Consider the following 26,153-nt stretch of genomic DNA (forward strand, 5'->3'; position numbering starts at 1 on the left):
TTTACTGATTGATACAAGTGTTGTGCAAGGTTGATACAAAGAACACTATATAAAATGAAACATTTCAGAAGTGTTTCTTAAAATTCCATTATTGCTTATTCACTGGTAGGTGGTACATAATGTACAATGGTACCTTAATGATCAGTGGTACTGTGTGATTTTGTGCATTTAATTAAACCTTATTTATCAAACTTTGAAGTCCATCAAAGCCAAGTTTAGGAGTTATATATTAAATGATTTGTAAAAGATAATCCACATATACAGGTGAACATGTATTTCTATGGAGGAGGGAAATCAGACAACCAAAAACTGATGAAAATCCAAACTAATTGGCACATAGAAATGCTTTTGGGTTATGTACATTCAACCTTAATTTAGAATCAACATAACATGGTCCCAGCTTTTAGACAGTATGTTAAAATATTCTAAATCAAGAGAATTTCTAGCCTTGTATTTGAATAACATATGGTATGTTTGACTGATTCTCAGTATTCTTTAATTAGAATGTTTCTAAGAAAAGGATATTTCTTGTTCTATGCTGAAAAGGGTGGGCTGTATTTTACTGAATTCATGAATTTTCCTCTAAAATGTCCTTGTTCTGCCCACAATCTTCTGTCAAGTGTCTAAAGTAAGTGTGTCTATAAAGATTTGAATGGCAGAAACCAAAGAGGAAAGAGTTCTAGGCAGGTAGGATTTGTCACTGTGGGTAAAATTGCAGTATTTCCAGAATCTGTCACCTGGCCTTACGCAGCTCTGTATCAGTAGGTGTTTCAAGGGGGTGGAGAGAAGTAGTTCATCTCCATACCAATAGGTGATTACAAAGGCGGTGGGGAGGGGCACACACCTGGACCTGAGAGGTTAGGTGGGGTCCTTTTTCAGCCGGGTCATGGGAGACACGCCCGAGAAGTAGTAGACAACTGCTTGTAAACCGTAAATGGCTTTCTCCCGGTTTATTTCTCCCTTTGACTGATTTGGGCTTCAAAAGTTATTTCGCCCGGATTGGAAACATATTTTTCTTCCTGCAGTTATACTTTGTGGTCATCAGCAGGACCCGTGAACCTGAAATCTGTCTTCGTGGATGCGATGCTGGGGCAGGCTGCCCGGAGAGATGATGGGGAGATACCCACAAATACTCATGTGGATGGTGGGGAGGCCCAGGTGGCTGCTGATGTGGGGGGTGATGACTCACCCTTCCCTCCAGCAGGGGTGGATGATGCAGCTTCACCCAGCAAACCCCTATCCGTGGGACTTCCACTTGGGGAGCCCATAGTGGGAAATTGGTTTAGGGTAAATCACCTCCTAGATGTGTGGACTGTTCCCCAGGATTGGGGAAGGGTGGAGACACTGGAAGCTGTGGAGTTAGCCCTCCGTGGTTTGGAAGACTGCTTAGTGGCCCTGAGTGGCTGTGTAGCAGCTGGGATTGTGGGATGTTTGCTTCTTGAGATAATAGAAAGGGTTATTGAGGCAAGAGACACACTTCGATGTCTCCTGGAAGAGCTGGACAATGACCTATGGGATGCCCTTAATAAATAGACAGTTATTGGGAAAACAGGTCACACTCCTGGAAGGTACGTTAGCAGTGAGGGTGGAGGCAGCATGAGAATCTGAGTTGCTGGAGACCATTGGGGAGGGAGAGGAAAGAGCAGTGCCTTCAGCCCTGGAGATGTTAGAGGAGATGTAAGTGGAGAATGAGGGGTGGGGCTGAGGGTGTAACTGTTGCCAAGGCTACCACCCGAGGCACTAGCCCCTCCCATATTTAACACCGGCCTGGTTATAATTAAGAAAATAAAAATGCAACAACCTGGGCACATCAGGGGGAGGAGCAGCCCCTTCCCCTTTCCTGGAGCACTCCATGCTCCATCCGTGTACCCAGGATGAGCTGGGGGATATGAACATCAGGTTTCAGTAGAAGCTGTCAGAACCTCTGCCTACATGGCTTTTGCATCCTTGGGGTATGGGGATGGAAATATTATGTTTGGTTCTGAAATTGGTACACTGGCTTCCCTGACAAATCACCCTTCCCTCCAGCAGCGGGTGCAAAGTGCCCGTCACACCTCGAGTGTAATCGGTTACAGCAGCCATCAGGGCAGTTTGGCCTAATCAGGGTGATTTCCCATACTTACCCACTAGCTGGAAAACATATGCAGAGCTCCAGCAGGTGTTATGGGAGTTGGGAGTGAAAAATACCATCTATGACATGGACCCCCAGGGCTTGATGAGGCGTTGTTCACTAGGAATGAGAGCTCTGGCCATGCAGCTGCTCTGTCTTTCTTTGGGTCCCCAGTGACTGTTCCTGCCCCCACATAAGGCGACCCATAAGTGAGGCTACTCAGACTTCAGCAGATCTGGGGGATGTTGAATCAATAAGAGCATTTGCACCTCTACGACTGAAAGAAGAGGTGCAAAAGGCCCAGTGAAAGTCTAAAGGATCCAGAGGTGGGTTGATTTGATAGAGGCTGGGATAGTGAAAGAAAAACTTGAGAGGCAGCCCAGCAGGATCTTGTTAGAACTGTGGCACCAGTTCAAGCCAGAGCAGCAGTTCCAGCCGGAGGTCCAGGACACAGAAGCCAGAGGAAAGCCGCATATCCAGCCTGTGTTCCTAGAAGACTTCCTGGGGGATAGTACTTAGCCTCCACCTAGGCCCTCGCCCCCCACAGGAGGATGATTGGGCTTCGCGGTTTGACTGAGGGGTGGGGGGCGGGTCAAGGCCTCCATCTTGTGGAACATGGTGAGGACTGGAGACCACAGGTAGAATTAGCAATTCATTGGTCCCCCGTGAATGTACAATGTTTCCTGGTACTGGTGGTCACAGGAGCTGAATGTTCCCTGATTAATGGCAACCCTGAGTGTTTTCCTGGGATCTGTGTTGTGGTAGATGGCTATGGGGATAGAGCAGTTAGAGTGAAGAAAGCCTAAATCCCACTGGGGATAGGGTGTTTACCCCCCAAAGAGTATACTGTGTGTATTTCTCCCGACCCTGAATATATTCTGGGGATAGAGAAAGGATGGGCTAAGTGAGCAGTCAAGAACGTGCAGGCCTTGAGTGTAATGGACCCATCAAGGCCCTGAGAGCTAGATGTTCACGTAACCAAAGATGGTTATGGATGGGCCCTTTGGCAGCGGCTTGAATGGACACGCCAACCTATTGGATTTTGGTCACAGCTATGGAAAGGAGCAGAGGTCTGGGTCACCTTGATAGAGAAGCAACTCGCTGCTATGTACCTTGCCTTGCTGGCTATGGAACCCATCACGAGAACAGCCTCCAACCCAGGAAATAACCACCTATTCCATCATGGGATGGGTGGGAGACTGGAACCAAAGGCCACAGAGTGGCTGGCACAGATGCATAAACTGGCCAGATGGGGCACATATGTACAGCAGTGTAGCACCTTTCCCATTATCCCCTTAAGTGGAGAACTCCAGTACTTGTTGGGGCCAGTGACGTATACCAGTGGAAAGCGTAAGAACTTGCTTTTGAGCCATTGGTAACCCAGAGTCCTTATAAGGAGGGAAAAGCCCCTGTACCTGAAGATTCTTGGTACACAGACAGCTCCAGTCGTGGGCAGACCCGAAGTGGAGGGCTGTGGCTTTCCATTCTGAGGCTGAGACAGTATGGATGGAGGATGGGGAGGGGAAGAGCAGTCAGTGGGCTGAGTTGCTGGCAGTATGGCTCATGGTCACCCAGGAGCCCTACCCTGTCTGCAGTGACAGCGGGGCCATCAATCAGGGCTTAACCCTGTGGCTACCAACATGGCAACATGCCAACTGGATGGTTGGTCACTGGCCCCTTTGGGGGCAAGAGTTGTGGCAAGACCTATAGGCCTGTGTTCAGACTAAGAGTTACCATATATCATGTGACTGGCCATTTCCCTTTGGCACCCCCAGTGAATGACAAAGCAGACACATTGGCCCAGGTGTGTTGGCTAGAAGGCAAGCATGCCCCTGATATAGACCAATGGTTACATCAGCATTTGTTACACATGGGGAAAAAGACGATGTGGGCTGTAGCCCATAGGTGGGGCTTCCCATTGACCTTCAAAGAATTCAGCAGAGCCCAGAAGGAGTGCCTTGTGTGCTCTAAGAAGGATTTACACTGAGTCCCACAGCAACATGGGACAATAGTAAAGTATCTGATATCCCTTGTCAGGTGGCAGATAGACTATGTTGGGCCTCTGCCCATATCAGAAGGGTATTATGTGGACAAGGCTACTAGACATTGGTTGTTTCTTCTGTGTGTCAATCTGCAAAAGAGGGGCCTAGAGCATATCTTTGCAGCCTATGGCCAGCTGCAGGTGATTGAGAGCCATCAAGGTACTCACCTTACTGGGCATGTGTCACAAGAAGGGGTCCAGCAATTAGGAATGGAGTGGAAGTTTCATGTACCATATAACCCTACCTGGGAAGGCATGATAGATAAAACAGTTTGTTGAAATCTGGTCTGAAGTTGGACACCAGTAGGCTATGGGGCTGGTCAGTTCACTTACAGACAGTGCTACAGCATTTGAATGAGGAGTCCCAGAGAAGAGCCTGGAGCCCTGTGGACATGATCACACACCTTACTGCCTCTCCTATACAACCGTATGTACAAACCAAAGAGGAGTTATTGAAGCCAGGATATGGCCAGCAGAGCAACATTCTGCTGCCAGCCCCTCCTGCATTAAGCCCTGGAGACACTGTTGAATGGATATGGCCCTGGACATTTTGACACATGGACTAATGATGGCTGGCCCTTCTGGCATCTTGGGGAAAAGGCCTGGAAGCTGGCCTCCTGTGTGTTCCTGGAGTAACAGCAGAGTGGCCCCCAAAGGTCATGGTAGTGTACCCAAACATCCAGGAGGTAAGAGCATCTTATGGGGATGTTCTGTTTTATCTTTATGGCCTGTTCATGCACTTCCCATAGCCCTGTATATTGACCCATGTGTAACTATCACATGGAGGTGGGTGAGGGTCTGGTGTACTAGATGTGGACATGATCCCATTCCTGCCACTGTCCTATCAGAGGAACACTCTCCTGCATGCATCTGATGGACAAGATTTGCCTATGCTAGTGTCATTAAAACATGTATCTTACTGCCCTTAAGGTTATTTTCTTGTATAGTCCCTGTAGCCTGGACACACCCCCTGGATGCAGATGCCCCATGATGAGTGCACTGAACTCCCTACCAGTGTAGCTACTGGCCTCCTCTGGAATGGCTGAGCTATGGGCTTAATCTGCACAGGACTTTGAAGCTAGCTGAATCCTCTGGATTGAGGATTATCATGATTTTTTTGTAGTTGTTATTGTATGTTATTAGTCTGGTTGCAGTGCTCCAGTACTGTTGCAAGGGGCATTGCAGAAGACGGGGAGTGAGAAGAGTACGGGGTGAGATATCTGAAGGGGTGGGCTGTGGCTAAAATCACAGTATTTCCAGAATCTCTTGCCTGGCCTTAGTGCATCTCCCTATCAATAGGTGTTTTCAAGGAGTGGAGAGAAGTAATCCATCTCCACATCAATAGATGATTGCAAAGGGGGTGGAGAGCGAGTGCACACCAGGACCAGAGAGGTTTGGTGGGGCCCATTTGCAGCTGGGTTGTGAGAGACACGGGCAATTAGAAGTACATGAGTGCTTGAAAGCAATAAAGTAGATGACTGCTTGTAAGTAATAAATGGGTTTCTCTCACTTTATTTCTCCCCTTGAATGATTTCAGCTTCAAAGGTTATTTTCCTGAGGCTGGGAACACATTGTCCTCCTGGAGTTACAGTCACACTGACAAATACTGCTGAAGGCACTGGGGTGTATCACCCCAGATGTATACTCTACTTGTGATCACGTGAGTCCAAAATATAAACACAGTAAGAGGTTCCTGTTTACTGTAATGTTCCTTTTATTCAACCTACCTCACCGTTTCTGAAAAAGCATTCAACATACGAAGAACCACAAAACCTAACATGTGTCTCAGAATTCTTCCCCCAGGGTCTCAGATGATCAGGAACTGCAGCCCCTCCTCTTTGGGCTGTTCCTGTCCGTGTACCTGGTCACTGTCCTGGGGAACCTGCTCATCATCCTGGCCATCAGCTCTGACCCCCACCTCCACACCCCCATGTACTTCTCCCACCTGTCCTTGGCTGACATCAGTTTCACCTCCACCACTGTCCCCAAGAAGGTAGACAATGGGTGTCCAAGCTCACAGCGGGGTCATCTCCTATGCAGGTTGCCTGACTCAGATTTTGATCCTTTTGGATGTATAGATGGTGTGCTTCTGACCGTGATGGTTTATGACTAGTTAGCTGCCATCTGCCACCCCCTGCACTAACTGGTCATATGAACACAAGCCTCTGTGGCTTCTTAGCTTTAGCATCTTTTTTTCATCAGACTTCTGGTCTCCCAGCTGCATACTTGGATGGTGTTAAAACCCACCTGCTTCACAAATGTGGAAATTTCCCATTTCTTTGGTGACCCTTCTCAATCCTCAACCTTTCCTGTTCTGACCCCTCTGCCAATATTATAGTCATGTATTTTGCTGGTCCCATATCTGGGTGTCTCCCTATCCCTGGGATCCTTTCCTCTTACTTTAAAATTGTTCCATCCATTCTGAGTGTCCCCTGGGCAGGGGGAAGTCCAAAGCCTTCTCCCCTGGTGGCTCTCACCTGTCAGTCTGCTCACAGTTGTTGGGGTTCCTTGGGTCAGCATTGTCACCTTCCCCCAGGAAGGGTGCAGGGGCCTCAATGATATACACAATGGTCACCCCCACGCTAAAGCCCTTTATTTATAGCCTGAGGAACAGGTCCCATGTGGAGTCTCCTCAGCAAAACAAGTAATAGCACTACCTGGACAGATTTTTTTGATTTTGTTTTGTTTTGTTTTTGTTTTTGTTTTGAAGTTTAAAAATTATTTCAAAAGCAAACATCTAGAACTTGTAAGTGTGCTTTTCTGGTCACATAATTTTTGTAGCTCTCATGGCCTTCATTTTCTTGACATTTGATATTTGAATATTTCTTCCTTGGGCACATCTTTAATGGGATTGGAGGAATATTCTGGGATTCTGTATGTGTCAAAACCCCATTGGGTCTGAATGCTACAACACCTTTGGAATCTTCTATATTTGTTACTTCTGATCCAGGTACCCTGGTAAAATTCACAACTCTTTTTTTTTTAATATACTACTATTCTCAATCCTTTCCATAGTCCATGTCTATTTTCCAAAAAATAACTTTGGCATTGATTAAACCTATTGAAACAGTTTATGTGAGAGAACACATGGTTATTGCTGATCTTCAATCCTGGCTTCATAGTGGAAGCCCCCAGTGATCTATAAAAATCCTCCTGCCTCGGTCCAATCACCAGGGATTCAGAATTAATTGGGTTGGGGAATGACATGGTGAACAGTGGGAATGGTTGCACAACACTGTGAATATTTGTAATGCCACAGAACTGGACACTTAAACATGCTTAAGATGGCAAATTTCATGTTATGTGTGTATTTTACCTCAATGAACAAAAATACTATCCAATACCTACACACACATGCACACACAACACTTTAGTTTCCTGTTGAGAGTACATTTCAGTTTCGTAGTGGGTTGTATTGCAGATCACCTAGTTGGTACAATGAATGCATTAAATTCCAGTAGTTTTTTAATGCCCCCAAGGTAACATTATAATGGCTTTATATGACTATAAAGCAAAGCACAAGTTACAGTGATTGTGTGAATTGTCACTGAAATATTGAATTATAATTGAAATATTTAACTGTAATACAAAGAAATTATTTTTCCATTTTAAAGAATAAGTACAGATAGGTTTTCAAATTTCAAATTAAGGCACACTGGTGAGTCAGAATTGAGAGAAGGTACAAAAAATAGTATGGTTCCCAGAATATGAAAAAAAAAGAGGCCGGAAGAAGGAATGCCACAATGGATGGCCAGTTCAGTATGATGAAACAAGCAACATGAAAAACATTCTGTGTGCAAATTTTTCAGAAACATTGAAGTGGAAAAAATTAAGAGATACTTATAAGAAATAATGAATTTGATAAGTTTCCATCAAGAGATTTAAAAAAACGCTTAATTTCATTACCTGATATCAGGTGGTGAACATCCAGCAGTTTTAAACTGTTTTTTTTTTTTTTGTATTGTGGTGAAATATATGAATACATATATATATAATATATACAGTATATAAACTAAAAGTCACCGTCTTAACCATTTCTAAGTGCACGGCTCATGACATGAAGCACATACACACTCTCATGCAACCATCCCCACCAGCCATCTCCAGAACTTTCCATCTTCCCAAACTGAAATTCTGTCCCCATAAAACACTAACTTCCAACATCCCTTTCCCCAGCCCCTGACCTTACCGTCCACATTGTGTGGACTGCCTATGAATGGAAACAGACAGGATCTGTCCTTCTGTGTTTTGCTTATTTCACTGAGCACAGTGTTCCCAAGGTTCATCCATGTTGTATGTGCCAGAATTTCCTTCTTTTTTAAAGCTGAATAGTATTCCCTTGTGCGCATACACCACATTTTGTTTATCCATTCACCCATCAATGGACATTTCAGGTGCTTCGCCTTTAGCTCTGGTGTAAATAATGGTCCTGTGAACATGGGTATAAAACCAACAGAAGAAGTCTTAAAACCATTTATAATGGATCTGAGCATATAACTTTGGTCAGCTATAAAACGGCTTGAAATCTTGCATACTGAATAAATAAAAACATGTTTAGGTAGATAATAAAATAACTTTTTCAGTAATGGAAACTTTGTTAGAAAAATTATCAGGAAAACACTTAAGAAAGAATATTTTTTCATACATGAAGATTCAATTCAACCACTGAACATTTGCCCATAAAATTGTTGGGGGAAGAGGTCAGTTCAGAGATGCAGGAAAGTCAGAGTCTCAGGTCTCAGAGTCTCAGGTGAGGAAGAAATTTATTAAAGTGAGAGTGTCAGGGAATGACAGATTAGAATAGTAAAGGAAGTTCATTGAAGTGCTACTCAGCATGAGGCACGACCCCTGCTAACTCAAGCCAGTGCCACCTGGCGTCCAGTGTCCGCTTGGATCTGCACGGCGAGGGAACTGAGTCCCTACCACCCCAGGATTTGGGGGAGCCTCAGAGCACTGGGTGGAGTGAAGTTATGTTCTGCCAACTTCCTAGCGACAAAGAAAGGAGACTTTCAGGCAGGCTACTAAAGAGCAGGACTGTCAGTCGCAGTTCCGTCCGGGGCACCCAGGCAATGGTCATTTGCAAGCCCAGATCTGAGCTCTAAGCAGCCCCTCCTTACTTATCTGAAATAGGACAGAGGGAGTGAAGGTTTGAGATTAAATTTGGAGAATTAGAATGACAAAGACACTTACGACCAGAAAAATGCAGAGACAAAATGTTATAAGTTGAGCAATGAGAAGTTTATTTAAAGCAAAAGGTGCACGCTCAGAGAGAGGGGAGTGTGGGTGACCTCAAAGAAGAGGCACACTTTAGGGTTTAGGGTCTAAGGCTTTATAGGCAGTTGAGGATTTTCAGGACTGCAACAAAAGGCCAGGTGCGGACCAGCCAAATTGCCCCAGAATGTTCATCTTTGTGAAGATATTAAGTTCCTTTTTTTTAAATTTAACCTAAGAAATATACTGCTTTGATTCCTTCCCAGGATATCAGCTTCTGTCTGGAAGCATATCAATCAAGACTGTCTGCCCTGCCTCCAATGTGGACTGAGCCACTGTCTGATTAAAATGCAATCTTAGCTTTAAGGTAGAATGCTTCGTGAGTAAGCTGGGACTTTTAGCAGGTGCTAAAGTAAATCTTATAATGGTTTGCTCTAACTGACACAGTGAAAACAGAGGCTATGCTGGGATACTTTTCTTTATCTGGGGAGCATTCAAACTTATAGGTCAAGTTGCTCCTGGCCTTCTGAGCTTTCTAACTGCTTAACTCTTTGAGTCCCTTCTAGTGGGCTTACTGGCCTTATTCTCTTTCCACCCTGCTCATATCTGTTTTCCTGCCTAACAGAATGAAGACTTTTCTTAGAATATCAGAACTCAATTGATTCAAAATCTGAAAAAAATGCAAGTACTTTTCTCTAAATGAATCTTGCAGTATGAGACCCTGTCCAATTAATCTTTTGATAAACTTTGTGTCAAAGAATTTCCAAGTTTATTATGAAATGTGTTCAAAATTCAAAACCTAAAAGTATGAACTCATGGCACAGATTTTTTAAATTTTCACATAATGGAGTTGTTGCTCTCTAAGACCATTTACTAAAAGGGATGAAGATGTTTCCTGTATAATATTTGAAGTCTCATATTTATAAATTCAATGGCTCTTGGCTTAGACCATTGAGATTATAAAGTTTTTCTCAAGTTATATGTATGTGGTAGAAAGCTATTTTTAAGGAAATAGCTTCTACTTACTAAACTTGTGTTAATAACACATCCAACTTTGATTCAATGGTTCTAGTTTTAATTTATTCAAGTAATTAATGATACATTTTGCTTAGAATTAAGAATAAATAATTTATAAAGTAAATGATTCAATCATTTAAAAACATATGGAATTACTCCAATACAATAAACTAGTCTCCGTTTAGTTTCCTACAATCAAATGGAACATTTCCTCTTCCATTTAAATGTTTTCTCATGTCTGAAATGAGAAACTACATCTTACGGTACAACCCTCTCTGTTTTCTCCTCACAACCAAAGTTCTTGGCAGAGTGTCCTAAACTCATGAAGTCCATCTCCCCATGGCCACATCACTCCCAAGCCCCCTACAGACCTTTCCCCATCACTTCACTAACATTTCTTTCTATTGTTTTCCATGTCTTTAAACCTGAGGGATATTGTTCAGCCTTTCTTACTTGACCTGGTGTCATCATTTCACATGGTTAACTCTCCCTCTAGTGAAACAGGACTTGTCTACACAGCACGATCAACACTGCTTTGTCTGTATGGTCCCAAGGGATTCAGGAAGACACACGCTTCTCTGTTTTCTTACGTGTTACTTTGAGACCCTAAGTACTGTGGCTACAGGAGGAGGGTCCTTGCAGAAGAGACACACACACACCTGTGGGCTAACTCTTTTCCTCAAAGGCAAATTTATAGTGAAGAAAGAGAGCTCTTCCCAGAAGGACAAAGCCCATGGGGCCAGACATGCACCTGGTTCCAAAGCTTCCTTCTGGAAAACAAAATTAGCATACGCATTAGTACTGCCGTTTTCAATTTCCTCCAAGGAGCTGAGCAGTTCCAAGAGTGGAATATCAGAGGAACAATTTTTAAATGAGCCACAATGGGAAATGATGCTCCCACCCTACTGATCCTGGGTTTGAGAGACCATAAATACTTCCCCAGCATCCCTCATCCAGACTTCAGTGATGCCTGTGGGCCTCTCACAGACCTGACTTTGTGACAGGTTCCTTCTCCCTTGGTAGAGAGGGTCTTCAGCCTCCAACAGCAAGAGGAGAAAGGGGTGTCCACACATCTCTAAATAATGCATCCCAGTGAGCCGCACTGTCCCAGTGAGTACCCTGTACAAGAAGAGGGATTGAGAAATGGTAGATGGCATATAATTACTGAGTCACTGTGTCGTACATGGAAAACCGATGTGGTGTTGCCTATCAACTTTATTCCAAAAAAAAAGGTTGGTAGGGGAAGGAGGCGACTCAGTTGTTAATGACCCAATTTTCTTTTTTAATTTCTGGAATTTATTTCCCTGGTCATTTATATCTTTTTTTGATTCCATTGCAGCTGTTTTCTGCCACACCCAGCTCTGGTGGAAACCAGGACCTCGTTCTGGAGGCTAGTGGCTTTCTCAGCATCAGTAGCGATGGCCTTCTCTCAAGTACACTCTTTTCTTGAGCATTTCCAGTCTACCTGCTAACACCTTGTCCTCTAGTAGTTCTCTAGAGTGGAGTTCATGGCACGGCAGCCTGGGTGCTTGTAAGCAATGCAGATTCTCAGGCTCTGTCCAAGACTTGCTGATAGATACTCTGGGGGTGGAACCCAGAAATCTATTTTAACAAGTGCTCCAGATAATTCTGAGGCCTATTGTATTGGAGAATATGCCCTGGCAAAGTAGCCACTTCTCCAGCCTGCCCCCTTCACTTGGTTTCTATGTCATAAACACTCTTTCATTCACCAGATAAGTTCTAAATGCCAAGTAAGTGTATATAATGCTCATTGCCATTGTGAATGGACCTTTTATTTTATCTTCGCTAGTGATTGCGGACACGTAAACAAGTTGTTGACACTGATTAGTTGTAGTGATGTTAATTTTACTTACTTTGATGTTCTAAGCAGGTGATCAGTTTAGCTATTGATGTCCTAATACTATATCTCATTTGCTTTTCTTGTCTTATGGGATTTCTTTTGAGTTAATAGAAACAATGTTAAATAGTTAGAGTAACAGCAGACATAATTTCCCATTTCTGCATTTTGTTTACTTTTTTCTGTTTTAGAGTTTAATGATGTGCCACGGATTTACATTTGGGTTAACATTGCTATTCTTGATCAAGTGCATCTATCCATGCTTCATCTTTTTCAGGTGGTTGCACCTATTGTTATTGTGAGATGAACTGTAAGATTTCTGCTTTTTGTTATATATGATCATTTTTTTTGTTTCCACCTTCATTTGCCTTCCTGTGCTATTCAAGTACAAATCACTGGAGATACAGGATGAATAAGTTGTAAAACATGTGATCTGAAATCGTGTGGCATATGAGTCAGTAGTGAGGGGGGCAGGTATTAATTTAATAATGCCATAGTATATACAAAAGTACAACTATGATTGGTGCAATGCAGAAAAATACCGGGGGACAGAAAGCAGATGACAGCTCCCTCCAGAGCAGAATTGGACTTGCTTCTGCCTGGCACCTAGAGAACAATCTATCCAGCACCCATTAGACTAAATTCCTCCGGCTTGGGGTTCCTGGGTGACTGCGGACATCAGATCTAAGTCTGGGTGCAGTCCTGCCAGCTGCACAGCTCCTGAAAGTCTAACTTCTCTCATAACATCTCATGGATGGGGTTTCTTCCTATTTTCCACCTGGATGATTGGCATTGTGTGGAAGTGCCACTTCGTGACTTTAATTTTGACCTCATTTCAGATTTATGGGAAAGTTGAAAAAAAAAAAAACAATGTAGATAGTTCCTATGTATATCCTTTACCAGATCCTGCAATGTCTGCATTTTTATCACATTTACTTTCTTCTCTCTGCACGTTTCTCTTCCTTCCTTTCCTTTGTATGTGTATTTTCAGGGTCCTTGAGAGTAAATCACCTCTTTACTGCTGGTAAGATACCTCTTCACCTCTAAGTCTTCAGTACTCCGTAAAAACAAGGACATTTTCCTCATACAACCGGAGTTCAATGATCAAAATCAGGAACTTAACATTGATATTACGCTATTGTCAAATTTGCAGAACTTTTTCTCATTGTGACAACCACCCTAATAACATAACCTTCAGCAAAAGAAGATTCGGGGCCACATATTACACGCAGTTGCCAAGTTTCTTTCTAGCCTCCTTCCATCTGTAACAGCTCAGACTTTATATCTCATGACGTTGATTTTCTGAGGGCGCAGCTCAGATGCTGCGCAGAATGTCCTTCCATGTGGGTCTGTCCGGTGCTCTGTGCCTATAGCTTGGATTCCTACATCTTTGGCAGGAGTCCTACAGAAATGATGTGTCCTTCTCTGTGCCGGGAGGCATGTGATGATGGTTCGTCCCATTTTGAAGCCCTTTGACCCTCCCATGGGACTGTTACAAAAGAGCTGATTCAGACAGGTGGTTGGGGATTCTAGACTCTGTTTCTTAGCATTCCATTTTGGTTTGGTTGTCATAAAATGGATACTTTATGCACGTGTTTTGGGATGAGAGGCTCCATTCTGTACGATTCCACTTAGGGGTGAAAGGGGACCCAACTTAGACAAAGGGACTGACTCCATAAAAACCTTGAGTGAAAGCTGTGGTCAGCATTTCCATCAGATGGGGAGCAGCAGTTTTCTGTCAGTTCATATTGCTTTTGCCCCTCCTTCCTAGATACATCAGCTACATGGAAAACAGGAAACCAAACACGAATTTTAGAATTCCTCCTCCTCGGGTTCTCTGAGGATCCGGAACTGCAGCCCTTCATATTTGGGCTCTTCCTGTCCATGTACCTGGTCACCGTCCTGGGGAACCTGCTCATCATCCTGGCCGTCGGTTCCGACCCCCACCTCCACTCCCCCATGTACTTCTTCCTCTCCGTCCTGTCCTTGGTGGACGTCTGCTTCAGCACCACCATCGTCCCCAGGATGCTGGTGAACATCCAGACAGAGAACAAAGCCATCTCCTATATGGACTGCCTCACGCAGGTGTATTTTTCCATGTTGTTTCCTATCCTGGACACTCTGCTCCTGACTGTGATGGCCTACGACAGGTTTGTGGCCATCTGTCACCCTCTGCACTACTCAGCCATCATGAACCGCCACCTCTGTGGCCTCCTGGTGTTTGTTACCTGGTTCATTGGGTTCCTGACATCCCTCCTTCACATCACCTTGATGATGCATCTGAGCTTCTGTAGAGATCTCGAAATTCCCCATTTCTTCTGTGAGCTGACGCACATTCTCAGCTTGGCCTGCTCGGACACCTTCCTCAACAGCATATTGATACACGTCATGACCGGTGTGCTGGGTGTTTTTCCCCTCATTGGCATCCTTTTCTCCTACTCACGAATCGCTTCATCCATAAGGAGGATGTCCTCATCTGGGGGGAAGCAGAAAGCGTTTTCCACCTGTGGGTCTCACCTAACTGTGGTTTCTTTATTTTATGGGACTGGAGTTGGAGTCCACTTCACTTCTGCTGTGACCCAGGCCTCCCAGAAAGTCTCAGTGGCCTCGGTGATGTACACGGTGGTCACCCCCATGCTGAACCCCTTCATCTACAGCCTGCGCAACAAGGACGTCAAGGGGGCCCTGGGAAGGCTCCTCGGCCGTGCAGCCTCGTGTCTGTGATGGACCCACCCAGGCTCAGGCATCCGTGGGCCCCCCGGGAAGAAACTGATTCAGAAGTTCTTCCTCTCAAGTCTCTCAAACTTTCTTACTCTTTCCTCCAGTCCTGAAGGACCTGTGACTTTGTTCTCTCTTAGCTTTTACATACTTTTAAAACAACTAAAATACCAGGAATTTCTTTGATGATCTAAAAATTTTGTCCTGGGTCTTCTTTCTTACTTCCATGCTAGTGAGCTCTGAACTTTGATCTGAAGCACTTAGTAGCGTGCTGGCATCTCAGATGGTGGCCTAGAAGGTGTAAACTGTTGATCGCTCTCCGTAATTTCTATGTCTTCAATTGAAGATCTGTGTTGTTTATGTGTGTGTATCTCCAACAGTGTTATGTGTGTGTGAGTTTTTTGCTTTACTGGCTAAAATAGGATTAAAATACCTATTAAAATATAGTTGATGTTTTAGTGGGAATTACATGGTAAGCCTGTGCTAACTGCTATTATGTTATGTAATGTTCCCCAAAGGGAATGATTACTTCCCTCATTGAGCAGTGAGAAAATTGAGACTCTGAGTGCTAAAAAAACAACCAACCCAACAAAAAAACTTTTCCAAAGTTACAGAGCTACCAAGTTATACAATCAGGATACAAACCCAGAACTCTATCCACAAGCAGATATTCTTACCTAGAAGGCTGCACAACTTCTCAGATGGATTTTGATGTGTGTATTTCTATTGTGTATTTCACTGCTGATCGACATTATTTCTGGTCATTCGATCTTACTGAACACCCAAGAGAACTGCATTTCCTTAATCCATTGAAGTTAAATGTGGTAATAATAGGTTTTGATTTGTTCAAGAAAATATGAGTGATGCATCCCTTGTAGGTTAAAACAATTTAAAAGCTGGTCCATTATTCCTCATGGTCACTGTTCCCTTGACATAGATATTGTGGAATGAAGGCATCCTAGATCCAAATACTCTGGAATGTGGGCAACGATGGCGGCATTATAGGTGTTTTCACTCCGAAGTTAGAAATCTTAAGAACGGCTGTGAGAAAGCCGACTGAACATGGAACTTTATGGACAGCGCACAGGGAAGAAACAGTGTGGAGATTTCTCAAAAACTAACAAATTGAACAACCATATGATCCAGCAGTTCCACCTCTGGGTATTTATCTGAAGGAAATGGAGACATTAAAAGACACCCGCACCCCCATGGGCACTGCAGCGTTATTTACAATAGCCAAGCCATGGGAGCAACCCAGGTGTCCATCAGTGGGTAAATCAATAAAGAACATGTGATACATATACAAACAGAATGGAATATTATTCAGCCTTGAGAAAGTTGCTGATCCTGCCATTTGTGACCATTTGTGACAACATGGATGGTCCTTGAGGGCATTATGCTAAGTGGGGTAACTCAGACAATGAAAGACAACTTTGTATATGATCTCACTTATATGTGAAATAAAAGAAGAACAAAATTAAATTCATACAGAGACCAGATTGGTGGTTGCCAGAAGCAGAGAGGGGGTTGATCAAAAAGGGTGAGGAAGGTAAAAAGGTACTAAGCTTCAGTTATAAAATAAATAAGTCCTGGGGATATAATAGACAGCATGGTGACTATAGATAATAATACTGCATTGTACATATGAAAGTTGTTAAGAGAGTAATTCATAAAATTTCTTATAAGAAAAAACATTATAACTGTGTGGTGATGATGGATGTTAACTAGACATAATGTGATGATCCTTTCACAATATATATAAATACCAAATATTTTCTGTTGCACACCTGAAACTGCTATGATGGTGTATGTCAGTTCTATCTCAATTTTTTGAAAAGGTGATCCAAGCATCCCGGGGGTGGGGGGACTGCAGTGAATCCCACACTTCGCTGCCCGGATCCTCCCTCAGGATTAAGGGATCACTGTCCCAGGTGCAGGGGGGCCCCAGGTGAAAGCCCTCAGCCTTCATCCTCCCAGAGAATTGCTCTCTGCTAAAGGAAGCTGCCCCACCTAAGGCCACACCACTCAGACTTCATGCTGTGGGAGCCTAACTGAATGACATCCCCGTGTATCCACCAGGATGCTGGCACCGAGGTCCCTCCCCGGCCACTCCCAGCCACAAGCTGGGGACAACAGGATACCAGGGCATGCCCACTGCACAGTGACACTGATGACGGGGGCCAATTACCCTGCCAGGAGGTGACTCCTCTTCTTGGCAGGAGGGACGTTAAGTGGCAGGCAGCAGCACAGCCTGAAGGTTAGTGGGGCTTTTGCCGTGTCTCTGGACATGTTACCCAGCAGAGGCCAGAGTGGTGGATCCTGAGGCAGAAACTGCCCAGCAGCTCACTGGGGGTGACGTCAGACAGGGCCACTTCTGCTTCCAGCCCTGCATTTCAGGACCCTTGGGCTCTGTAACGTGGTGACACACACATTATGAGCGTCATTGATTTGGAGTGTATACTGCATCCTGTGAGTTATGTGACCACAATGCACTTTGTATTCAAATGCGTACACTAAGTATAATCATCCTCTTTGGAGTTGGACCTGTTGGCATATTTTCCATCAATTTTGTTAGCTAACCGTATACATTACTCCCTTTAGACTAGGTTTCATCTCTGACATCCCTTACCTGACAAACTTCACAGATGATTGGTTTTTGTCACCAACATTTCCTCAATACTCTTCAAGCCACGCTACCTGGGGTGTTTTGCCCCTATCTCTCTATTTATAGGAATGATGCATGGAACCTTCCTTAATATTAATAAATGCCTCCATGTCACCAGGAGATGTCAAGAAATATTTCCGAGTCTCATTTGGTTAGTTGTTTCAACAGTACCAAAAACTATTAACCACCTTTCTTTCCTTCAGAAAGGACCTCTTGGGCTCCAGCACACTGTGGGTGACCAAGGGATCCTTGAAATCTCCAAAGATTCTTCAAGAGAAGAACATCACAGAAAGCCAGCCCCAGGTTTTGGTTCCTGCAGAAATCACACATCCCTTAGGGGACTCCTGGTCATTTGAATTCAAACCAAAGAAAGAGGAATTTCTCCTTGTAAAAAACACCTTCTTCATCCCCCAGTGTTGCCGACACAGACAAACATTGGCGGGAAAGTGTCCATTCTCTCATCTTTGTACCCGAATGGAGCTGAATTGTTGGAAGAGAGGAAAACCAATAGAACATTTCACTTAACGAGAAGCTCTGAGAACTCAGCCCTTGAGTTGATCATAGCATGTCCCATTGGCTTTCTTCCTAGAATTCTCTGATCCCAGCCTAGATGGAAAGCCAATGGGCTTCCGCAGGACAGACTGCAGAGACCAGAAAGCATCAGTGATAATGACCAAGAGGGTCGCTGTGTCCCGGTGAGGGCTGGTGGGGTTAGAAGGAAAAGAGAGCGCGTGGGTACTGGGCTTTGCCTCCAGAAAAATGAGACGAGGACCGTCCCATGTTCGTTTAGTCTACAGAGACACAGCCCTGCAGGTGCAGGTGCTTTGGTTTCTCTTTAAAGCCGTCTTCTCCAGCTCCTGCTGTGTGTCCTGCTCTGTCTTTCTGGAATCTAGTCCCACTCTCCATCAAGACTTATTTCCCAGAGTCTCCATACCTTCTCCACTCTTTGACATGAATTGCAGGTTATTGTTTGATTTCCAGGGTCCAGTCACTCATTTACTGACTACTCACTGGAGATCTGTTATGCATGAAGTGTTGTCTATTTTACTTCTCATGCGATTGGGGTTTTCTCCTGTATTCCCTATTTCTCTGGCAGACTCAACTTACTGACAACACAATAATTCTGCATGGATTTTTGTTTCAGTCACGCATCCTCAATGTCACCTGCAAATAATATAACTATTTCTGACTTTTGGTACACAGGCTAATTTCCTTTTCTCATTTTACCAGACTCTTTAATGTTTTGGCGAATATCAAGGATACCAAGTGATTGCAGCTGTAATAGACTGCCTCGGCTTCTTCGGGAATCTAACACAGGGAGTTCAGTTTTTTCATATAGAATATCCTGTTGTTTTCAGTTTTATAACAACCATTCCTCTTTGGGTTAAGAAATTGTCCTTAGTTTCCTCATTTAGCAAGAGGCTCAGTCCTGGCTGCTAAGCACAGGAATGAATGTTACATTTTCTGTCATGATTAGGGGTATAATTTCCCTTCATTGCCCTATTTTTGTGTTGAATTATCTTAACACACATCCTAGTATTAACAAGCTTCCTGATCCTAGAATAGGCGTTACTTGTTCATGACATACTATTCTTTTAAAACAGATACGGCTCCATCTTAATTACCCTTAATACTCTGTTTTGTGATTACATTCAGGCATACGATGAGCCTGAAGATTTCGTTCTTGTGCTTTAGCTGGTGCTTTTGGGCTCAGCCTTTATTATACGTCTAACCTTTATGTGTGTTGTGTACCTACTGGAGATGGGTCCCCCTTTGGAAGCCCACAGTACGGTTTTCTCAGTGGTAACATCCCTCTAGGACTGTGCACGTGTGCACGTTGATGCCATCAGCGTCCTTCCATCCTGGAGTGGCCAGTAATTCGCTTTTACCAAGATGAATATTCATGTATTGATGTCCCTGGAAAGACAGTCGTGAGCGAAGTGGTCACAACCTCTGATGAGCAAATGCACACAGGACTGTTTGTACCTGTGACTAGGCCTTATGGGACCAGTCTGAATAAGGCTGGCAAGAATGGGCATACTTTCTTCTTGCTCTTAGAGGAGAAGCTTTGAGCTTTCTGCCACTGAGTATGACGTGAGCTGTGGGTCTGTCAGGCATGACCCCCAATAGCATTTTCTGACCTCACAAACAGAATGACAGCAGTCACCAATTTTTTTATATGAGCATCTCTTTGTTTTATTAGCTATTGCCAAATTGACCTCCAAAGAGTTATGCAAATTATCCTGTACCAAAAATATATGAGTGCTTATGACCCAACCCCTCCGTAAGCTTCAGATCTCACATTCAAGCCTTTAATCTACCTGGATTTACTCTGATATAAGTTATGTTTCAACTCTTCACATGTCCCCTGCGCCCAAATATATTAGGTAGTAAATTCAAATTTATGTATGAGTAAATTCACCCATTCCCCACTGGCTTAAAATGCTAATTTTATCTTTTTTTTAATTAAGGTCTCATTGATATACACATATGAGGGTTTCACATGAAAAAAACAATGTGGTTACTACATTCACCCATATTATCAAGTTCCCACCCTCACATACCCCATTACAGTCACTGTCCATCAGTGTAGTAAGATGCCACAAGGTCACTACTTGTCTTCTCTGTGCTACACTGTCTTCCCCATGACCCCACACACCATGTGAACTAATCATAATTCCCCTCAATCCCCTTCTCCCTCCCCCACCCATCCTCCCCCACCCTTCCCCTTTGGTAACCACTAGTCCCTTCATGGAGTCTTTGAATCTGCTGCTGCTTTGTTCCTTCAGTTTTGCTTTGTTATTAAACTTCACAAATGAGGGACATTATTTGGTACTTGTCTTTCTCCACGTGGCTTATTTCACTGAGCATAATACCCTCTAGCTCTATGAGGGCCTGTTTTTAAGGACATCCATACGATGGGAGTAGAGCAGTAAAACAATGCTTGGGTTTTTGAGATATTAATCAAAATCACAGTTCTTCTCTCAGTTTCCAAGCCAGTCTTCAGACTCAAAGCCTGAGAAGAGACTGAAGGGGAGATGGGTCCCCTTTTGGAAGCCCACAGTACAGTTTTCTCAGTGGTAACATCCCTCTAGGACTGTGCTCGGGGGTACGTTGATGCTGTCAGCCTCCTTCCATCCTGGAGTGGCCAGTAATTCGCTTTTACCAAGATGAATATTTATGTATTGATGTCTGTCTTTTCTTCCTGCTGTGCCTTGGTGAACACCACCATCTAAAGACTTAACACATCATCCAATTTCTTTATGGTGAGGCAGACAGGAAAATAGACATTCATCGGGGATCCACCGATCCTGACATACTCTGCTTCCGCTGAGCTGCTCAGCATCACATACCGAGGGGTTGGCAATCCTGTGATTCGACTCTGACTCTCCTGAGCTGTAATCAAGGGCTCTGTCCTGACACTGCACTTGAAGGTACAACCTGTCACCCACATTGCATCACTGTCTGGACTCCTGTGTTTGGGCCTCGGCAAATTCACCTGCGGAGGAAGGCAACTGGACCCAACAGTGGATTTGATGCTGGTTGGTTCTGATACTCTGGATCCTGTGGTTTTTCTATTTCTGCTGATACACTCTCTTCTATTTTTGGAAATGTAGTGAACAAACATATGGAGAAAAGTTTGACCTCACAATAACCAAATAAATAATTTATCCTTCAGTGTATTGTCTGTTTGGACATATAAATCCAGGATTTAAGCTCTAAGAAGGCAAAGATTTTCATCTTTTATTTTTTCCACTGACTGCTGTGCTGCTGACAACCATAAGAGCCTGGCACACCACAGGTACTCCGTAAATACTGCCAAATGAATGAATTTGATAATAATGACCAATGATTATTGATAAAAGCCCATAAAATCACACTCTATTGCAAGACTCTTACTCAGCTTTCTAGTTGGCACTGACCCGCAGTACTGGGAGTCTATGCGGAGGTGCAGTGACAGGTAAGTAAAAGGAGGGCATAGGGAGAGCAGAACTGAGATAACAGAGCACCTACTGTAAGACTTAAGACCAAGTACTTGCCAGGCAATTCCCATGAACGTCACTTACAGAGGATGGGTGAGTATCAAAACTCAATATTTCTCAGCCAGCCACTGCTACTACCATCAAATCAAAACCCCACAACCAGCCTTCTCATCACTGAACAATTTTCTCCCAAAAGCTTTTTGCAGGGCCCCCTTGACGTCCTTGTTGCGCAGGCTGTAGATGAAGGGGTTCAGCATGGGTGTGACCACCGTGTACACCACCGAGCCAATCATGCCCTTCTGGGAACATGAATCGGAACTGAGATACACACCAAGGCCTGCCCCATAGAATAGAGAAACCACAGACAGGTGAGATGCACAGGTAGAAAAGGCCTTACGTTTCCCATTAGCTGATGGGATTTTCAATATTGAAGATGCAATCCGGGTATAGGAGAAAAGGATCCCCGAGAAGGGGACAATGCCCAGAAAGGCAGTCACCATGTACAGCAGGATGTGACTGATGAGTGTGTCTGAGCAGGCAAGCGTGAGGGCCTGAGCGATTGCGCAGTAGAAGTGTGGAATCACCCGCCTGGAGCAGAAGGACAGCCGCAGCATCAACAGACTCTGCATCAGGGAGTATGACAAGCTGATGAGCCAGGACATGAGCACCAGGAGGCCACAGAGATGGACACTCATGATGCCCGTGTAGTGCAGAGGGTGACAGATGGCCACAAACCGGTCATAGGCCATCACGGTGAGGAGAAAAGTGTCCATTCCTCCAAAAACCATGAAAAAGCACATCTGGGTGAGGCAGCCTGAGTAGCTGATGGACTTGCTCTGTGTCTGGATGTTCACCAGCATCTTGGGGACTGTGGTGGAGGTGAAACCAATGTCAGCCAGGGACAGGCTGGACAGGAAGAAGTACATGGGGGTGTGGAGGTGGGGGTCAGAGCCAACAGCCAGGATGATGAGCAGGTTCCCCAGCACGGTGACCAGGTACATGGACAGGAACAGCCCAAAGAGGAGCGGCTGCAGCTCTGGGTCTTCTGAGAGGCCCAGGAGGAGGAATTCTGGGACACCTGTTAGATTTTGTGATTCTGTGTAGCTTTGACACCTTTGAATTTTAAATAAAGAAATAAAGAGACAGTGGGTTGAATAAAAGGAAGAAGAATGACAACTATCACTGTATTTATATTTTGGATTTCAGTTTTCTAGTAGTGAAGTATCCACATTGAAGCCCATACACCCCACTGCCATGAGCAATTATTTCTTGACTGTGCTCCAGTCCGCCTTCTTAATGCACACCCAGTCAGAGGAGCTCGAGTGAAGAACGTTAGAATAACAAGAACAGTAGAGATATTAAACCATGATCACAGTAAAATAGAGCGAACTCTCTCAAAGCAAAAGCATAGATAAGAACCATCCTTCCCCCCTTAAGAAAAGGAAACAATTGTAGTGAAAGGAAGTCAAGAAGCAGTCAAATATATTTTATTCATATGAAGTGCTAGGAATTCCCTTGATTTAGAATAATTATAAGGATTCTCCTAAGTGCTAGAGCTTGTTGGATGGATTTGGTTTAAAGTCCAATGCACATAAGCAGAGGATATTTTTATGTGTCACTTATCTTCATAGGTGTGCCTCATTCTTTGATTTCTGATTTCCCTCCTTCATGGAAATGTGCTCACTTAAATATGTGGGTGGGCTTTTAAAAGTGATTTAATATATAATTCATATCCTTGGATTTCAAAGGCATCAAATTTTAATATAAATGGTTTAGCTAAATGCATAAATCATTCAGCATTGCTGATCACAAAGACATTGTGCAATGAACCTGTGAATGATTAACAGTGAGGAAATTTTAAGGAAACATCTTGGATTTTTAATTTTATACAGTTATTGATATCGACTCCATATAAGCTGGCATGTGAGATCCCTCTTTACCATTTTTTTTTACTCTTTGTGGAGTAGCTTGGTAATACTCTCATGTTTTTCTGATGAAAAGAATTTGTTAACCAGCCTTCTTAAAATAATATCACTAATTTGAAAAGCTATCTGAAGCCATATGTTTACTGCAACATTATTTAAAATAGCCAATACATGGAACCAATCTGTGGCCATCAATGGATGAATGGACAGCAATGTGGTACATAGACACAATGGAATATTACTTGGCCATAAAAAGAATGTAATCTTGTCATTTGCAACAATATGGATGGGCCTAGAGGGTATTAAGTCAGACACCAAAGAATGAAGCAAACCCATGAAGTTGGAAAGAGAAAGACAAATACCATATGATTTCACTTACATGTGGAATCTGAAACACAAAACAAAACAAAAAAACAATGGAAATAGACTTAAGGGAAATTTGGAACTTAAAAACTATTTTTAACAAGAATTTCAATCACTGTTGGAACAATGTACTTAATGAACTATCTTACCAAAAACTCATGGGTTATGTGGTAAGGACATCAAAAGCTTTCCTATCTCAGGGCACTGACGCATGGAATGACTTCAAATCCAAAAATGCATCTAAGCCCATGCAATAAGGTGTACCTCCTCTTTCTGTTTCTGCTTTCAGTTTTTAACATTTATAAAAATCTCTGCCATGAGTTTCCAATAGTTGAATGCTGCAGAAGCAATTACATGGAAAATAATACATCCCAAAGAAAGTCCACTACATAGATACAAACAAGTGTTATTTTATCTCGTCTCTAGTCCTCTTGGACGTTCCTAAAATAAGGGATGAAACACAGGCATGAATAGTCCCTGCGTGTGGAAGCTTATTGTCTATGCTTTGTTTCTGTGGACAATGGAAGGGTCTCTTCAGTATTTAACAGATTTTTTGTTTGTTTCTGGTGATTCCTTTTTGCCAATCAGATAAATGCTCTGGGGAATCAGACATAAAGGATACTAGTTATTTTTCTTCATACACCAAGTGCCTATATGTATAAGGTAAAAAATAAAAAACTTTCAGGGAATGTAGGGAAACTGTAACTTCAGATCACCAGACATTTATGTCAAATGACATGAAGATCACACTTATAATTAATACTACTACTAATAAATTTTATTTTATGCATCCATCATGTAGGGACCCTATAAGGTGCATGCATTATCTGTGAAATGTTACTCATGGCATTGCACCAATTAGGAGTCAACTCACATGAAAATTGTAAGTCTCAGAGACATTAAGACCTGCACCATGTCACACAGATAATAAATGGAGGAAACGGGAGTCAAAAGTAAACGGTCAGTGTGACTCCTCTGCATTCAACTTTGTTTCCTGGGCTTCAAAATGTTTTGAGCAGAAGTCCAGAGATCTTAACCACAGGTACATCTGAAATATAAATTTAAAATATTTTCCAATTTCCAATTAGCAATGGAAGCCAGGCCCCTGACTTCCTGTCTCCTTTGGGATGGAGGGGGCGGTTCATACAAACACGGGAGAAGCAGACAGCTGCAGAGAAAGCCTGTAGGGGGACCCTGAGAGAGGGCTGTGCTGAGTTACCCTGGACTGACCCTGCTGGGATCCCTACAGTGTGGTCTAGGCTAATCTTCCAATCGCTGGTACAGCAGGGAATGTGACCCACCAGGAACCCCAAGTGGAGAGGACTGTGAGCTGGTGGGGTGTGGTGGGGTGCAGCGGAAGGATATCTGCCTGGAATGACAGGGAAGGGATGGCCGGGGGCCCTCAGTATGGAGTCAGACTGCCCAGATTCAAACCCAGCTTCATCCCTTTCCAACTCATAACGGGTGCAAATTCCCTTAAAAATGCCATGTTCCTTTCCTTCTCTATAAAATAGTAATGTGTGCATGTACACCTTGCGGAAGATTGTGCAGATGGAAGCCCCATACAATACCCAGCTCAGAGCCTGGCACTTAGGACACACCAGAAACGGTTCTAGATGTTGTACTTACTGTCCTCCTCCTCCTCCCAACATCACCTCTGTGATCCTTTTTGCATACCAGGGGCCAAATAAGCACGACCCATTTCCTGCTACCACGTGGGAGACGCCTGTAAGACCCAGACCCGGTGTGGGGGGAAGCAGAACTGAGCAAGTGTTCTTGGAGCTGCAGCCTAACCAAGAGGTAGACTCCCCAGGGCGCGCAGCTGGAGCTGCACGTCGGTGCCCTCCCGCCTCTCAGGGCTGTGCTGTTTGCCCTGATGAGGAGGAAACGATACTGTCAGGAGCCCCTCCTCCATTCATCGGCACCCTCAGCACTTACGGGGCTGCTCTGTGACTCTGCTGGGCCATAACCGCAGAGGGCAAACCTCCTCTTCCCCTGCCTGGCGGATGATGAAAGCTCAGGTCTGTCCTCAGGACCTGCTGAAAGACACTCAGACATCAGCGTCCTGATGCGGAAGACCGTGAGGGAGGGGCCACAGGCGCGGCACCCACACCATCAGCACTTTCACTCCGACGGGCTGGAGACTCAGGCTGATTATTCACAGTTGTGGAGCCTCGGGGGCTCAAAGCACAGAGCTCATAATTAGGCAGATTGGTCCATGTTGTCTCAGTCCCTAAGGATTTCCAGATACAACTAAAGAGG

General features: G+C 44.0%; 2 protein-coding genes and 1 pseudogene across 2 annotated transcripts; 2 read left to right on the forward strand and 1 right to left on the reverse strand.

Annotated features, from left to right (window-relative positions):
- The first annotated feature begins 1,504 nt into the window (after positions 1–1,504).
- On the forward strand, positions 1,505–6,799 carry LOC108403440 (olfactory receptor 7E24-like; annotated as a pseudogene).
- Positions 6,800–11,562: 4,763 nt separating this feature from the next.
- LOC118970690 (olfactory receptor 7D2) lies at positions 11,563–14,961 on the forward strand. The gene is made up of 2 exons (XM_037009142.2): positions 11,563–11,611; positions 14,009–14,961. Exons 1-2 carry the CDS (start codon positions 11,563–11,565, stop codon positions 14,959–14,961), a joined length of 1,002 nt encoding a protein of 333 aa, XP_036865037.2.
- A 6,782-nt stretch (positions 14,962–21,743) lies between these two features.
- On the reverse strand, positions 21,744–25,806 carry LOC118970723 (olfactory receptor 7D4-like). Its single transcript, XM_073219486.1, has 3 exons — positions 25,686–25,806; positions 25,521–25,617; positions 21,744–22,785 (listed from the first exon to the last, which is right to left on the reverse strand). The coding sequence occupies exons 1-3, from the start codon at positions 25,804–25,806 to the stop codon at positions 21,744–21,746; spliced, it is 1,260 nt and encodes a 419-aa protein (XP_073075587.1).
- Between the last annotated feature and the right edge of the window lie 347 nt (positions 25,807–26,153).

Source organism: Manis javanica, chromosome 13 (genome assembly GCF_040802235.1).
Source record: "Manis javanica isolate MJ-LG chromosome 13, MJ_LKY, whole genome shotgun sequence".
Lineage (NCBI taxonomy): Eukaryota > Metazoa > Chordata > Mammalia > Pholidota > Manidae > Manis > Manis javanica.

Coding starts and splice junctions, on each gene's coding strand:
- LOC118970690 (XM_037009142.2), top strand. CDS start 11,563: ATGGAAAACCGATGTGGTGTTGCCTATCAACTTTATTCCAAAAAAAAA. Junction 11,612..14,008: donor ACTTTATTCCAAAAAAAAAG/GTTGGTAGGGGA, acceptor CCTCCTTCCTAG/ATACATCAGCTACATGGAAA.
- LOC118970723 (XM_073219486.1), bottom strand. CDS start 25,806: ATGGAGGAGGGGCTCCTGACAGTATCGTTTCCTCCTCATCAGGGCAAA. Junction 25,618..25,685: donor CCTGGGGAGTCTACCTCTTG/GTTAGGCTGCAG, acceptor TGGGTCTTACAG/GCGTCTCCCACGTGGTAGCA. Junction 22,786..25,520: donor TTGGGAGGAGGAGGAGGACA/GTAAGTACAACA, acceptor ATATAAATACAG/TGATAGTTGTCATTCTTCTT.